Source organism: Tarenaya hassleriana, unplaced genomic scaffold, assembly GCF_000463585.1.
Source record: "Tarenaya hassleriana unplaced genomic scaffold, ASM46358v1 Cleome3, whole genome shotgun sequence".
NCBI lineage: Eukaryota > Viridiplantae > Streptophyta > Magnoliopsida > Brassicales > Cleomaceae > Tarenaya > Tarenaya hassleriana.
Window position 1 is genome coordinate 6,710,280 of NW_010966177.1, and position 17,182 is coordinate 6,727,461.

General features: G+C 35.8%; 4 protein-coding genes across 7 annotated transcripts in view; 1 reads left to right on the forward strand and 3 right to left on the reverse strand.

Moving 5' to 3' along the window:
* LOC104819803 (UDP-glycosyltransferase 72C1) overlaps positions 1-1,291 on the reverse strand; it is a 2,440-nt gene extending 1,149 nt beyond the window's left edge. The window contains exon 1 of the mRNA XM_010550054.2: positions 19-1,291. Coding sequence (XP_010548356.1) covers positions 19-1,291 — 1,273 coding nt within the window. The remainder of the gene's footprint in view (positions 1-18) is intronic.
* Positions 1,292-2,643: 1,352 nt separating this feature from the next.
* Positions 2,644-4,473, reverse strand: LOC104819805 (BES1/BZR1 homolog protein 2-like). The gene is made up of 2 exons (XM_010550055.2): positions 4,150-4,473; positions 2,644-3,649 (listed from the first exon to the last, which is right to left on the reverse strand). Exons 1-2 carry the CDS (start codon positions 4,375-4,377, stop codon positions 2,957-2,959), a joined length of 921 nt encoding a protein of 306 aa, XP_010548357.1. The 5' UTR covers positions 4,378-4,473; the 3' UTR covers positions 2,644-2,956.
* Positions 4,474-7,296: 2,823 nt separating this feature from the next.
* On the forward strand, positions 7,297-9,523 carry LOC104819807 (macrolide efflux protein A). Its single transcript, XM_010550061.2, has 5 exons — positions 7,297-7,381; positions 7,726-8,023; positions 8,109-8,428; positions 8,524-8,690; positions 8,788-9,523. The coding sequence occupies exons 1-5, from the start codon at positions 7,377-7,379 to the stop codon at positions 9,384-9,386; spliced, it is 1,389 nt and encodes a 462-aa protein (XP_010548363.1). The 5' UTR covers positions 7,297-7,376; the 3' UTR covers positions 9,387-9,523.
* On the reverse strand, positions 9,474-11,227 carry LOC104819806 (NEDD8-conjugating enzyme Ubc12-like). 4 transcript variants are annotated; one of them, XM_010550060.2, is made up of 6 exons: positions 11,092-11,227; positions 10,418-10,553; positions 10,212-10,320; positions 10,042-10,120; positions 9,854-9,970; positions 9,474-9,764 (listed from the first exon to the last, which is right to left on the reverse strand). In XM_010550060.2, the coding sequence occupies exons 2-6, from the start codon at positions 10,491-10,493 to the stop codon at positions 9,627-9,629; spliced, it is 519 nt and encodes a 172-aa protein (XP_010548362.1). In that variant the 5' UTR covers positions 10,494-10,553; positions 11,092-11,227; the 3' UTR covers positions 9,474-9,626. The 4 variants fall into 4 exon arrangements, with proteins under 4 accessions (XP_010548362.1, XP_010548359.1, XP_010548360.1 ...); XM_010550057.2 differs by having other exon boundaries at positions 10,428-10,553; positions 11,044-11,225; XM_010550058.2 differs by having other exon boundaries at positions 10,428-10,553; positions 11,092-11,200.
* Positions 11,228-17,182: the final 5,955 nt, after the last annotated feature.

Below are 17,182 nucleotides of genomic sequence, written 5' to 3' on the forward strand. Positions count from 1 at the left end.
AAAATAATTATTAATTCCCTTCTTCCTCTTCCATCACTCTCCTCAACATCTCCGCTATCTCTTCCCTTCTCACCGTCCCCTGGCCGGTTGCCCTAACGGCGATCTTCCACTCTTCCGACACCATCCACGCGTTCATCTTCTGCTCCGAGTGCAAAGGCCATGCAATCATCGGCACGCCATTGGCCACGCTCTCGAGAATCGAATTCCATCCACAGTGCGACACGAAGGCTCCGGTTGAACGGTGTGCCAGGATCTCCTCCTGCGGGGCCCACGTTCGGACCACCAGTCCTGTCTTCTCGGTCCTCTCTAGAAACCCGTCTGGTAAGAAATCTGTCTTGGTCGCTTGGTTCTTGGTCGTGTTAAACATGGACGCAGATGGGTCGTCCTCGGCCGGTGGGCGGACCACCCAGACAAACCTTTGCCGACTCAGCTCCAACCCCCAGGCCAGTTCGGTCGTTTGGTCGGATGTAAGGGACCCGCCACTTCCGAACGAGACGAACACTACAGACTCCTCGGGTTGCTGCTCAAGCCAGTCCAACACCTCGTGCTTCAAACCCGGTTCTACCGGCCTGATCAGCGGTCCAACCGGGTAGATCGGTACTCCTCCCATGGCTCGACCCAGTTTCTCCGGGTCCAAGAAAGAGCCAATCACCTCGCACTCGAGCTCATGCCACGTGTTCACGAACACACCATTGACGGCTAATATCTCAGTTCCCATGCGCAAGCACTCGGTCAGATCCTGGATACTGCTGGGATCCTGAACCGGGTCGAGCTGAACCGGGCTGCAACCCGGTATGAGCAATGGTTCACGGCTACTTACAAGCTTATATAACGTACCCTTATCAAGACTAGCCATATAGACCGTAAGTGCCAGAAACCATGCACTCGTGGTAACAAGAACGAATTTTCTCGTAACCTCGAGGTCTCGAGCCACGGCCAACGCTTCAATGCCCATCAAGTCAGCCACTAGAACCGTAGGGCGTGGCTCCAGTTCCATAACAGCGGATCTAATCTCCGGCAAGGCCATTCGCATCATCGTAGCTAGTTTGTTCAGGACAGAACCAGTGAGATCCTGTTCAGGAACTTCTAGAGAGATAAACTCTATTACCAAACCAGGGGTTTCAGACATTGATAGTCCGAGTTGGGATTTCGAACGTGAGATGTCAGTTGTTACGAGGAAGACAGTGACACGATCAAAGCCGTGGTGAGTCAGAAGGCGTTTGCCGAGTTCTATGATTGGGACGGCGTGGCCCATGCCGGGGCTGGACACTAGGGCTCCGTGAAGATCCATATGGCTCAAAAGGTTATAGAATTTCGTTTTATTTTAATGGTTTGCATGCATGCACATGCATTTATAGATGTATTTGGATATGGAAAACGACAAAATATATTTATTTACAATGGGAGTTACTATAGCCTAATGGCATAGAGCCATAAATGATCTAAAAGAAACGAAAATGGTTACAAAATAAAAAAAATTGTAACACTTAGTTTCATTATTACAATTATTATCATCATAATTATGATAATTTAATTCGTTAATTAAAAAAATTATATATAGTTTGTATTGAATAATATTTATTTTTCTCTAATTAAGGTGGAAAGAATTACGAATATTATAAGATGAGAATGAACCAATATGATAATTGTTGAATCTTACCAGACATAAAAAATATTAGACAATTAGTTAAAAAATATATTAACAAAACCTTCTGAAAAATCTTAAATATCAGCCATAATCGTCAACGTATTGCATGATGGCTAACCTCTTCTTTACAATAAGAGCATGTTATTATTCCACACGTTCTTCCCAAAAATGACATACATGATTTATTTAGAGTTATAGTTTGTCCGAAAATCTCTCATTTCCATTTACAAACTCCAGATGTGTAATATTAATATATATATATATATATTTGGTATACATGTACATATATATATATATATATATATATTACGTTAAAGATCCATGGTTTAAAGGTTTATAATTTTATTTTATTTTATAATTTTAAAAACATATATGCATAAACATTTATTGGTATATTTTCACATAGAAAACGATAGATATATCAATATGCTTTGACAAAAAAAAATAAAAAAAATGACCATTAACCTCTTGCCATAAAGGTACCTAAAAGAAAAGAAAAAGCGTGATTGTTACGCAATCTTAAATCGTAAGACAATGACCATTATTACATGATTACGTTACAAATCAGTATTTCACGTCATATGTAATAATTAGATAAAGATATTTTAAACAATACAAAATAAATTATTATGTTACAATGAGATGTACTTGTCTCGAACTAACGCCTCAACCAAATTTGGATAGTTAAACCGGTAAAATGGAAATAAAAAGCATTTATCCCGTTCCCAAATTCGAATCTCAAGTTTATTTGCTTTCGACCTTGAGATTAGTTTGGATTTCGACCCAAGACACCCGATTACCCAAAAAATAAATAAACAACATCCCATTTCATTTTATATTCTAAGAACACGTGTAAATGATTTTTTTGTATAAAATAATTATTAATTATGTTAAACATTTATACATTTATACACCGTTGTAAGTTTTGGTAATTAAGGCGTTATATATAGTTTGTATTGTATATTATATATCTATATCGAATTGAAGCGGAAAGATTAAGAGGAAACCAAAACAGCCACACATGATAATTTCGTTTATAGTCGATCTCAACACACAATGCCAAAAAACAAAATTATTAGAAAACAGATTATATTTTAAACAAGGCTTCTGCAATAACCAAATCATCCAAAGGCATTTGAATGGAGTTCCAAATCTAATCCTATGATGAAATTAAGACAATGAACGCAGTGTTTGCATGTCGTACACCTCTGACCCAATTCAGATAATACTGTACAGTGCAGGGTAGAGGAAGATGGAGTCGCCAAAAACTTTATGTTCGATGTCGGATTCTTGGTGGTTACTGTTCTTTTAGCATCGGCTTTTCCCACTTCCTAGAGTGAGCTCGAGATCTTCTACCACAACCTCGTGAATCTTTTCGCCTTCCCACGGCATCACCTTCCCATTCTCGAACTCGAACTCCGAGCCTCCACCGATTCCTGCCATCCCCCGACTTCCCCCCTTCGCAGAATCGGCCACAGAGTTCTCCTTCACAAGATTGAATGTAGGAGAAGGAGGAGCCGCGGGCTGAAAACTAATCCAACACTGGCCTGAATCCTCGATCGAATCATCGGATTCGTCACACTCGGGTATTGTAGGTGGAGTCTGATAGCCACGGTGAGAAGGGCTAGAAGGAGCGGAGACCGCGAAAAATGGATGCCTCAGCGCGTGTAAAGATCCATCGTTTGGTAAATGCTCCGAAATGAGTTTAGGCTTGGAAGTCGGGGAAGACAGAGGCGGTGTAACTGGGGCGCTGTTGGAAATTCTAAGAGGGGGAAGATTTGCGGGAATCGAAGAGGCGATACTGTGAAGGAACGGGAGAAGGTACGTGGAAGGGTTCGAGACGTAACGAGTCGGGCTCGGGAAAGAGGAGGAGACGGGACTGGCATGGTAAGAAGGCGCAGGGCTCGGGAAAGCAGAGGAATGTGGACTTGGTTGAACAGAGGAGTTCGTACTGAATCCAGTCGGAGTCCCCGAAATTTCAGCCGGCTGCAGCGTACAACCCTGTTGCAGTAGCAGAATTAGTAAGAGGCGTACGAAATCGTGTATGATACAAGGACGGACTCAAAGAAATTGTGCGCATTCATATCATCACGGAAATAACACGCAGAATTACTAGACAGTCAACGGTCTTTTCTCATCCAGTGAACAGAGTCAACGGGATTTTCTCCCAAATTCTCTAAACCTAAATTTCCAGCTGAAATCTTCGAAACACAGTGGCGTCAGCTAAATCGGATCGGAATGCGAATGAACAAAGATCAGGCTCGAAAATCGAAAAAATCCGTAACAAACAAATCGCGAATGATTGAGAATTTTTGTCTCCGTAATTCCGAATTCGAATCAAACCAATCGAACAGTGAAAAAAAAATCTTCACAATCGCGAGAGACGTGTATGAATCGAAGCAAAACAATCTGAATCCAGAGAAAGAGAGACAGAATTCGGAGATCAAGAACAAACACGGAAGCGCTCTCTGATTCAGCGATCGGAGGAAAGGAGAAATGACCTTGCGATAAGTGGTGCCGTCGTCTTCGACGATCCAACCGGCCTCGGCGCAGAGAGCTTTGAGGACCTCGTTGTTGTCACAGTGTTTGGGGAGCTTGAAGTTTCCCTGAGCCCTGAGCCCGGCGTAAATCTTGGCCGTGATGGCTCTTCTCCTCCTCTCCCTCCTCTTGTTGTTATCCCTCTCCTTCCACGTCGGTGTCCTCCCCGTCGATGATCCTACCGCCGCCATATCTCCCGGCGATCTCTCTCTCTCTCTCTCGTCTCTGTCAGTCTGTCACACGAGGAGAGGTTTACATACACACACACACATATATATATATATATATATATTGTTTCTGTGACTCGAAACGGATTGGCTGAGCCTTTCACATTTGACGTTACCACATTTAAATAATAGATTCAGTCGATCCATAAGTTTTTCGAATTTTAAAAATTAAAACGCCACACAAATTTTAACAAAAAAGAAATCTTTTTCGGAATATGGAATTATTAAGAAATTTTTTATTAAAGTAAAGTTTTTTTTAACATAACTAACAAACGATACTACAACAGTTATACGAAATATTACTTGTATAAACTGTAATTTAAAATGTTATGGAAAAAAATGAAAAAAAAAAATACATAACGTACTATCGAAGGGTTAGGACGGGGGACAAAGCATACACACGGAGGAGGATTAGTTAGAAAATAAAACTAATCAATTAATTAATGATATGATTACCTCGCACGGCTCCGCACGTGTGATCCATGCCTGCACGTAGGTCCTACACGGAAGTCAGCTTCCACGTCTGGTCCCCACCTCGATCCATAACAACATCTTTTAATTTTTTTTTATTAAATCCCTATCCTACAACCTTCCGGATCACACACCGGACACCGCAACGCCTCTCAGTCCATAGATCGGACGAGAACGGCATCAGAACAGTATCGCGGACCTGAAAAAATTCACCGTCCTACACAGTAATCGGTAAACCACGTAGAGCAGATAAACCAGTCTCGTAAAGCTGACCGGCTCAAGGGGAGTACCATATCTGAGATTCGAACCCACCACCTAATGGAAGAGGGGTTTTTAATTTTATATTTACTTTGGGTACTTTACTAGACAAAAGAAATGTATTATGTATATGAATTTGTTTTTGGTACTGGGTAATCCAAATGGTTATGAAAACTGCGTGATATTAAATAAATAGGTGCAATATCTTAATAAAACCATAAATGATACGATTATAATTTATATTGATTCACTTCTGCTCATAAATGTAACATGTGTATATACAGACAGGGTCGTCTCATTGACGGAGGCCCCATGCATATATCTATATATACATATTTATTTTAATCAATTTTAATATATCTATTAAGATTTATTAAAATTGTATATTTTGTCAATCATAAAATATAAAATTAATGTTACAATTATTTTTTGTGATAACATTGCAAAATTTTATTTTATTTATAATATATATATCTGTATATGTAAGTAACACGGCTCTGTACATGTAAGTAACATGTATGTATATATATCTGTATATGTTAGAGATTTAGAGGGGGAAAAAGAGGAGCCACTAAGGCAATGGCTGTCGGAGCACGTGAGGCTCCAGCAAGGCGTGGGCAAAGACATGGGAGCAGAATAGCATGCTAGCTGGCGTCATGTCATTACAGCAAAATCAAATCAATTAAGTTAAACGAACCAAATTAATTAATTCAAATCTGCTAATTCCTTCCATTATCCGGTAAGTAGTATAATTCAAAATATAACTAATATGACGTTAAAATCAAATCATATCCATTACCTTCTCATAAACTTTTTTTTGTTGCAACGCTAAAAAAACGTCAATTTAAAATATTTAAATCTATGAACTTTAATTGTTCGATCAAATCCAATCTGTCAGTGACTTTGGATCAGATCCATCACGTGGGATATTAACATTTTTTTTTTTAAAAAAATCGTACGGCGGTCATTTACAATTAATAGTAGCCGTTGGATTAAATTAATCTCCATTGATCACATATTCTTTGTTCTCGTACAATGCATCTGTCCGAACCCAAAAGGATTTGATTATTTTGTTCTTAATTATCTGTTTCGCATAATAAATTTATTATGCCCGTAATGTTTTTTGTTGTAAAAAAAGCATCTGTAAATCTCACAATATACTTTAGTTGCAATTTTATGCTATAGTATAATATATTTCCTAATTATATTGCATCATTTATATTTATTATATTGCTAGTTCAAAAAAATGTACACGTGGACGTGGATATAAAAAAACATAACTAAAAACAAGTGATGTGCTCATATTGAGAGAAAATCGAAGGGGGGGGGGGGGGGGGGTGGTTCAGTTGGGCCCATGATTTCTACATTTGGTGTTTGCTAATGGGCCACCAGTCCATGATTTTGTAACTTACACGTTTTATCCATTACTCGAAATGTTTTTTTGGTAAAGTTTTTGGTAAATAAATGTTTTTTTTTGTTAAATAAAATAAATGTTTATATGTTTTTTTTGGTAAAGAATGTTTATATGTTTTTTTTATAGATAGTTTCGGCGAGTTTTCATGTATTCGAGATACCGTATCTTTTTAATTTATTGTAAGATCAAAATAAATTATTCGTCATAATGACGTTTCTATTCTACCTTTCGAAAGTTGGAAAAAAAATCTTAATTAAGATCAACTTACAAGTAAGTTACATCATATAATTGCGTTTACATTACACTTACAAGTAAGTTACTTTGTTAAAGATATAAAACCGAAAACTATGAAAATCATACATCATATATTATTTTGAATAAACCATATAGAAAAATAATATGTATACGTAATACGTTAGTGCTTCATTTGCGTCTTACGAAACATGTGATTATCCGATAAATACTAAGGAAATATGTATGACGTAAGATAGCGACAATTATTGCAAAAAATTATAAAGATCTATTTTTTTTTTTAATCGAGACGTGGAAATAATAATCATTTTGACAATAAGCTAATTGCCCTTTAGTCCAAAATTATCCATTAATCTAAGATCGATCATCTCAATTTAATCTGTAATCGATTTCGGTTCGGCTGTTCACGTTGGTGGACGTCCATTGCAGCGACGACAAAAGTTGGGTCGGATTCAGATCCGCCATAGATGCAGGAAATCTCCGGCTCCAGGTTCTTGGGAGCTTAGCTTTGGTCGTGTCCGAACTCTCTCCGGGTTCGTCTCTGTCCCCTCGCCATCTCCGACCAACCATGAAGTAAGCTCTTTGACTTTTTCTCTCTCGGCCGTGTTCATCTTCCTCTGGTTCGCTGATTCTTACACTCTCTGCAAATCCTGTCGATTAGCGTTAGTGTTTATGGGAACGGTTCTTGTTTGATTCCGTCTCTCTGCCGGAGATTTTCTGTTTATGATTCTCTCTCTCGAATGATCAGAAATCGGGGTTGTAACTTGTTAGATCTGTTTCATCGATGGAACAGAGATTTCGAACGGAATCAAGTTCCATGGGAATCCATTACCGGAATCTGGTCTGTCCATAGACGAACGATATCAATTGCTGTTCATCTTATAACTTCGTTGAAAGAGTGAGGTTGTTTTGGACAGAACAAGAAAGCTCTTTGGAGTTTCCATTTCTCTGATTCTCATAAACATGGCGGCAGTAATGGAGAGAGCAGATGAGAATCTTCTTCCATCAGTTTACAAAGAAGTCAGTGAAGCTTTCAATGCCGGCCCCTCTGATCTCGGCTACCTCACCTTCGTCCGAAACTTGGTTCAGGGCCTGGCCTCGCCTCTAGCCGGCATTCTCGTCATAAGCTATGACCGCCCCACCGTTCTCGCCATAGGCACCTTCTGCTGGGCCTTGTCCACTGCTGCTGTAGGCGCAAGCCGGTATTTCTTACAGGTCGACCTCTCTCTCTCGATCCTCGAAGCAATGACGGGTTCGAATCCTGTGACATTAATCGCTGTTTTGATTCATTTCCCATCAGGTTGCTCTGTGGAGGGCGGTTAACGGGTTTGGACTGGCGATTGTTATACCAGCGCTTCAATCGTTCATTGCTGATAGCTATATGGACGGAGTGAGGGGAGCTGGTTTCGGCTTTTTGAATCTCGTCGGCACGATTGGAGGTATAGGAGGAGGTGTAGTGGCAACTGTCATGGCCGGTCAAGAATTCTGGGGAATGCAGGGCTGGCGATGCGCCTTTGTAATGATGGCCGCCTTGAGCGCATTGATCGGATTCCTCGTCTTTGTCTTTGTCGTCGACCCGAAGAAGAAAACAACGAGCCTCGTCCTTCACGACACTAAAAGGTAAAAAAGAATAATCATCCCTTCTCGGATTCTTGGCATCAGGACATAGTTTTTCTCTTGTTCTTGGTTTGAACCCGTTAAGGTTTTGAACTCAGTGGCGAGGAAAAGAAAAATACTTCGACCTCTGTCTGGAACAGCTCGTGGGCAGCGACCAAAGCTGTCGTGAAAGTACGGACTTTTCAGATCATTGTCTTGCAAGGGATCGTTGGTTCACTTCCATGGACTGCAATGGTGTTCTTCACCATGTGGTTTGAACTCATCGGTGAGGATCACGCATCGTTTTTTTCGAAATTCGAATATCGTAAAACCCGGAAACAAACCCGTATCTTGAAGATTAACATTATCCCGATCGGTTTCAGGGTTTGATCACAACAAGACGGCGGCTCTGCTCAGCGTTTTCGCAACTGGAGGTGCAATAGGTACGTTGATCGGCGGAATCATAGCCGATAAGATGTCGGGTTTGTATCCGAATTCGGGCAGAGTAATGTGTGCTCAGTTCAGTGCTTTCATGGGGATTCCATTCTCCATTATCCTCCTGAAAGCAATCCCACAGGACACAGACAGTTACTTCATCTTCTCGGTCACTCTCTTCCTGATGGGTCTGACCATAACCTGGTGCGGTTCTGCCGTGAACGCTCCTATGTTCGCTGAGGTTGTCCCCCCAAGGCATCGCACGATGATCTACGCCTTCGACCGTGCCCTCGAAGGGTCGTTCTCGTCTTTTGCAGCGCCATTGGTCGGGATTCTGTCCGAGAAGATGTTCGGGTACGACTCTAAGGGCATCGATCCTCTCAAGGGATCTGCCCGTGAAGCCGAGGCCTTATCAAAGGGGCTTTTGTCAATGATGGCCGTCCCGTTCGGGCTCTGTTGCCTCTGCTACACGCCGTTGCACCTCGTCTTCCGAAAAGACCGAGAAAACGCTAAAATTGCTAGTTCCAAAGAAACCGAGATGATCTGAGATTGTAGTGACGGGTTTCGAAAACGTAAAGATCGATTCTTTTTTGCTCCTGGAACCTCATTGTCTCGGATTCTAACACAATGCAGACAACAGCAAATGTCTATACCCACAAATGAAACGATCAAAGTGTTTACATACATGATTCGAGTTGATATCTTTCATTCTCCTAAGCAGATTCTTCAACCGATACAATGGTGAATAAGAACTCTTATCTTGCTTGAAAGTTGATCAAGAACTTACTTAGATACACCGAGGGAAGAAGGTTTGACCGACATATCCACCCGACATGGCCCTCCTGACGTTGGACTCAAACAATTTCGGGTTATCTCTCAAAACTGCTGCGGCGTCGTGATTCAGAGGGTCCTCGCAATTGGGTTCCTGTGCGAAAACAAGACTTGTAAACCAACCGAGAAACACTAGAATCATCGGTTAGGTATATTTCAAGTTAGGTCATCGAGAATATTTACCGTGAAAAGATGGTACAGCCCGTAGATAACAGTGTTTATGTTGAGAACGGGTTTCCAGTCTTCTCGCAAGATGTTCAGGCAAACATTTCCCTCCAAGTCGATATTGGGATGGTAGACCTACAAGGAAAATGAATGAAAAGATCCAAGATTTGTAATCGAATGATGAAATTTCATGAATAAACCCACACCTTGGTCTTGCATTTAACCTTCGGAGCTTCATGTGGATACACATGAGAGACCTGGAACGAGAAAACGAATGTACCGTTTCTGCCATTTTGAAAACGCGAGAGAGTAAGTTCCCGGGTAGATTCTCGAGACTACGAGACAAAAAAGAACCGATGAAAAAGTCGATCCTTACTGGTAGTATCCTTCATCGGGCTTAATGGACACCTCAAAGTGCATCAAATCATCCTTTCCATTCGGAAAAGATATGGAACAAGACTTTGGCAGATTCAATTCCGATATATCTGCTCGTAAGGGAAGCAAAACACACGAGACTTCAGACAAAGATTATCGATACTAAACCCTAAAGGACAAACAATGATGGTGGATTGATAAACTGACAATTAGGAACCTTTGTGAAGACGTAATTCGCCGGCAGATTGCTTCTTGGCAGGAGCTCCCCCTCCTCGGTTAGCATTCTGAGCTTGTTCTCTTTGCTTTTCCTTCACTTTGAATAACCCTATCATGGCTTCAACAACTACAATACAAACCAGAGACAGATTAACTATATATCAATGTCTTCAATCTCCATTACCCAATCTAATATATCTCATAGAAGATCGATCTACACATTGATTAGACATCAAAAGCATCAGGGAAACAAAATTCAAGCATTGCTCGCACAATTCCCACGATATATCAAACCATAGCTTGTGTGAACTTAACACTAGAAAGACGGCAGACTTGAAGCATAAGAATCGTCTTTAATTAGGGTTGGCTATCGAACTTTCCACACAACAGATCGAATCAAACGAAACCCGACCACAGAAAACCCAAATTCGAAGATCCCCACAGTAACCCAACAAAAATCCAGAAACGAAATTACAAGGAAAAAGACATCTATCTGATTTGCCAACAGGGTTAAAAATACCACAGATACAGGACAAGATGACCGATCAGGAGGATGAACCCAACTTAAAAAACGAAACGACGATACCGAAGAAGAGATAAACGATTGAAGAACTTACAAACAAGCGGATATTTTCTCAGAATGAAAAGGAGATCGGAACAATTACGCGCAAATCGGAACTCGCAGTTCTGGTTTCTCTTCTCTCCTCTTCTTCCTCTTCCTCCTCTTCGTCGTCCTCTTCTTCTTCTTCCTCGCGTTCTCGTAAGCTGAACGATGGAAATGCAAGGTGAGAAGAAAGTTAAATGTGATGTATTTTAGCTTCGTCTCAACGCTGACTCAGATTCGGAATCTTCACCTCTTTCGTGTCGATGCCTAATGGGCCCATTATGCTGAAGCCCAAAGGGACATTGTAATGATTTTTAAAAGGCCTTTTAAGGCCCAAATATATTCGTCCGTCATACATACATGAACATGACAATGACAGTCACGTTATTACCACCACCACACACTCGAAAAGGTTGGAAAAAAAAACATATTAATATTGTTGTTATAATTAATATTTTATTAATCACAAAATGTTAAATCACTGTCTTATGTAAATGATAAATATATTTGGTTGGAGAGAGTTTTTCGCTATTCCTAGTTAATAAGATATTAAAAAGTACAGAGCTTTATATATATATATATATGTATATGGGAAAATTTATATAAAAACCATATATTTGAGTAACAGGTGGGAGAATTTGGATACAATTTTGATTTTTTAAAAATTTATTTGAAACATACGAAATTGGATTAAATTATACAATTATCTTTCATATTTATTAGTTATATTATTAACAAAACTATACATCAATGATTAAACATATTTAATAAAAACATCCTAAATACTGTCAATACTTGCCAACCGTTTGCCTAACGGCCAACTACACAAGTAATTAATACAATCCATATTTGTCTAATTCAACCGGTGAAATGAGACGTAGAGTGTTTGTCTCGTCCCAAATTCGAAACTCAAGTTTGGAGAACGAGAACGAGCGTATAATCTAAATCATATAACTTCCAACTTCGAAAATAATTTGGACCTTGCTTCAAGGTACCGGTAGGCGTTGAATACATAGTATGTATATATTATACAACTATATATAAATATAGATATATGTATATCTATCTGCATGCGGTATATTTATATCATTAATGTGTGTGTATATATATGTAAACTCCAATATATATATATATATATATGTATATAATATAGATATATGCGAATATATATATAGATATATATGTGTGTGATCAGATGTGCGTGTATATGTACATAAGAATATAAACATGTAATAATTAGCGATTATGTAGATATTAAGTTGGAAATATACAATATATATAATACTATATATATGTTTGTATACGTAAGTAGTTAAATGTCTGTATAATATTTATATATATATATATATATATATAAGTAAATAAAAAAGGAAAGAAAAGGATAATGATAAGAGAAGAAGACAAAATGGCATAATTAAGCTGCCTTTTATTTTCAACATCCGACAAATGCAAAGCGCGAATCATGATGAAGACGCACTTAGAAATATTTAATTCGCGATCGCGCGAACGATTGTCCGACAACTTTTCTGCATTTCACGCCACTCAGACGACATCATTATCACGCCATTATTGAGTTTCGTTTATAAAAGGAGATAGAGAAGAACAGAGAACGAGCAAAAGTCGAGAGAGTTTTAGGAGAGATTTTCAAAGTATTCTCGGAGAAAGGAGAATAGAGAAAGACAAGTAGACGCTGCGCTGTAAAAATACTGAGCAATTTCTTTCTCTGTTTCTGTTTCAATATGAATACTTGTTGGATTCTTTTCGTTATTATGTTTTCCATAGATTGTGAGTAATTTTTCCGTTGTAGGTTATAGATTAAATGGTTTGTAAGGATTTATTTTAGTAATTACAGTTTTATAATTTGGATCGAATTAATAGATTTTAATGCTGCAATTCGTTTTGACCAATTGAATTATTGATGTTAGAATTTGAATTTACATAGAGATATAAAATTTGAATTCAGAAATTATTTATTCGATTAGGTAATTTTCGTATCGAGAGATAGTTGCATTGCCTAGAAATTATGATGGCGGATTTAATGATTTTTAAGAATTATAATCTATTCAGAACCGAGAGGTCGGTAGAATAAATTCTTAGAAAATAAGGTGAGACTCGAGAGGATAATCCTTTGCAAATACGGACTTGAATTTTCTAAATTATGACCATAGTTACCGAAATATATCTTTAGGAACGATCCTTACATAACCCGAAAAATCCCGATACCTACAACGTCTTAATTAAATTGTGTTAAAATCGTTGTTTGTATTTGCTTTAAGTAATATTTACATTTAATCACCATCATCACCACTCAAAATTATCGTCCCGACCGAAACCGAGTAGAACCCGTAATTGTACCATTAATGTCCACGTGTCCCTGTGTTCGACTCTAGATACTGCAATTGACTCGTGCACTTGTGGTAGTTGTATCTAGGAAATTAAATGAGATTTGATCACACCCTAGATCGACATCACTATTACACATTGGATGTCACGAATTTATAAATATATTTTGTCGGTCTACAATTATACTCATTCTTTATAACTTTTATCATGCCAAATATGGATTTTTCGATAAAAATTTAAATTCGGAAACAATATGAATTTATTTGAACTAAAAACTATGCGGTATTTATAAATGAGATAAATCAGTTATATATATATATATACACATTGTCAAAAATATATTCCATTTGCTATTTTGATTTCAAGATATAACCTTTTCTAGTTGTAATCCTGTAAGTCTTGTGACTAAAATTATAGTTTTGTCACATATTGGTTATATTGATAACGTTAAATTTATGGTTATAACACTAATTCATGATATTTATCTCTTATATATCTCACTAATCATTTGATAAAAATATTGTAAATTTAACGTAATGATTATTATGACCAACATGTGACCATAATGTAATTCTGGTTGCATTGATCACAAAATCACAAATGAAAAAAAGGTATGGATTGAAATCAAAATAGAAAAATAATGATATTTTTTTATATAATGCCAATAATAAATTAACATCACAATTTAGTGATAACCGGCAGTTTAACCGTGTATGATAGAATCGTTGAATTTTCAAATATAATGTGCTCACACTAGGAATTCATTTCTATATTTGTCTTTTTTTTAAAAAAAAAATTCTTTTAATCCAATATATCAAATAATGTAAAAATTATAAAGAACAAAATTACGAATGGGTATATAATAAATTGATAGCACGTGCTTTCCATGTTTAAATAAGAAAAATATATTTTAATACCCATGTAATCTTTGGAATTACATGCTCTTTTGTCATATTACCAGTAAATTACATCACTTCCGGACCTCACCCAAATACAATTAATTGTTAGTGCACTTGTGATATTCTCAAAAACTTTGTCATCCGAAATCCGAAATTATTTGAATATGATAGGATCGGTGAACATAATCGTTGGTACGGTTCTTGTTAAATAAAAATATTTGGACTATAAAAAATAAAATTTTCAATTTTATTAAAATTATACTTTTATAACATTTTTATATTCGCTAAGATTTTAACTTATACTAGGTTTTAATCCGCGTGTATCGCGCGGACTACAGATACGTATAATTTTTTAAAAAATATATTAGTTTTAAACTTAAATATATTATATTTTATTTTTGAATATATAATTTATATATTAAATCAAAATGATAAATATTTTTAAAAAATATTGAGATAATGGTATCTTTTTAAAAAAAATAATTGAGAATACCGTCTATGTTTATATTTTTGTATATTATAATATAAAATTAAAGGTTGAAGTAGTATTTCTAGAAAGAAAATTAAAAAAAAATTGAACTTAATTTTTTTTTATATTTGTAATCAAAATATAGATAATGGGATGATGCATTTTTTTGAAAAATAGTTTGTGAATAATTTTTGTGTTTAGATTTTTACGGGTTATAATATACAATTTTAATATAGTAGAAAATATATTAACCCGCATGCATCGACTGTATTAAGTATATTCTAAATAATAGATTTTCTTATATAAGAAAAAAATATAACTTATGATGAATATAATATAATTAGCTATATCATATATTTGTTTTGTAAAATATTGGGAAATTAATTAAAATAAATTTATAATATAACGTTTTTTATGACGTGACTAAACACTGATTCCGGGCAACGGGGATTAAGTAGGCCGGAAGCCCCGTGAATCTTCTAGTTATAAAAAAACATAACTTTTCTTTTATATTGATTAAAAATTCACAATACACCCGTTTAGATATCAAGTAGTCATAATTGATAAATAAAAATCCTTTTTTGCATTAAATTCTTTCAATTATGATTTTATCTATTGGAATAGCAAATGATTTAATTTTAAAAAAAATAAATACGTACATTTTGCCATGAAACGAACTATATATATAAGATGCGTTGAAAGATTACATTTCAATAACTTATGTTAATCAAAGAACTTACCCATATATAGATGTGTTTACCTATTCCTTAATCACATAATTCGACTAAGAAATAATATATATATATATAAAACCACATATTTTCCATGTTTAGTCATCACACAAAATATTTGGAAATATTCTTCTTCTAAAAGAGCCATCCTAATTAACGAATTATTTGATTGATTATAAATAATAATAAAAAATATTTCACCCATTAATCACTCTCCCTCTGCGAACCTTTACCCAGACAACATGAAGTCGTGGACGTCTTCTTCATTTTTGCTTTCGTTTTCAGTTTTCTTATCTTTCAGTGTTGCTATCAGCTAAATAATCTTCTTTTCAATCTCCCTTCTCTTTCCTTTTGGTTTTTATCTAGGAGGGGTTCAACTTTCATTTTGTTTCTCTCCTTCCTGATTCAATCTCTTTTGCGTGATGAGGTCTATACGAATTCGATTTAGAGTTCTTTTGTTGAGATTTTGATTATTGGATCTGGGGTTTGACGGATTAATTAAGGAATTTTGGCAAATGTAAATGATTATAGATCTTTTATAAGATATCTAATCTTAATGCGTATGATTCGTATGAAGCATTCGTATTTGATTGTGTTCCTTTACAGGTTTTACAGACATAACACATATATATACATAGATTAGTTTATCTTAATTGATATTTAGGGATTTGCAATTCACAAACAAAAACGATCACCACTTGACTTGATTTTTTTTTATATTTTTAATAATTATTTTCATGATAAAGCATATATTACAAATAAATTCTAGATTCAAATAAACTATACTTATACTAATAAATAATGCATAATTATGTAATATAACAAAAATAAGAGAGAAAAAATCGGATATAGAAATAGTATTTTTATGGAAAATTCTATTAACATGAAATTGTCTGACATGAAAATATTATATTATAATTTTCCTTAAAATTAGTATTATACAGAATTATAAAATATCTACATCAGGATAAAATGTTTAATTGAATTCGGTATTAAATTAAACACCATATTAGAACATCAACATATTAACGCATTAAAAGAGTCGACAATTAATAATTTTTTTGACATGTTTAGTTTTAGATATATCTTTTTATTAAAAAAAAGACAGTAAAATCTTATTTGAAAAATATTTTTTTGAAATTACTACAATAAACTATATGTTAAAATGCAAAAAGTATAAAATAGTATATACAATGAATGAATATATTAAAGATAATAAAAATAGGATAAGAACGGAAAAAGAAGAAAAATCCCTTGAAAAAGAGATAATACCGACATCAAATTTATTTCTTTAAACCCATTATAACCCAAATGTTTATCCCATACATAATGACGTTATAAATTCATCTTTATCACATGATGTCCATAGACCTATATATACAAGTACAACCATATGGATGCATCTATATAGATACATATATACGTACTTACTTATAAGATAGTTAAACACAAAAAGCTTTTGTTGTTATAGCACTTGGCTTCACACGGTTTTCAAATTCATAAACCAAATCTAATACTTACATGACTAAAATTGAATAAAATAAAATATAAAAATAACAAAAGAAAATGATAAATATTTAATAAAAATATTTTTATCATTGAAATTTTAAATAAACACAATTGATATAAAATTTTTAAAATTGATAGAACCAATCCAAATAAAATCAAACTGGACCGGAATTGAAAACCTAAATTGCCACCCTATCGGAT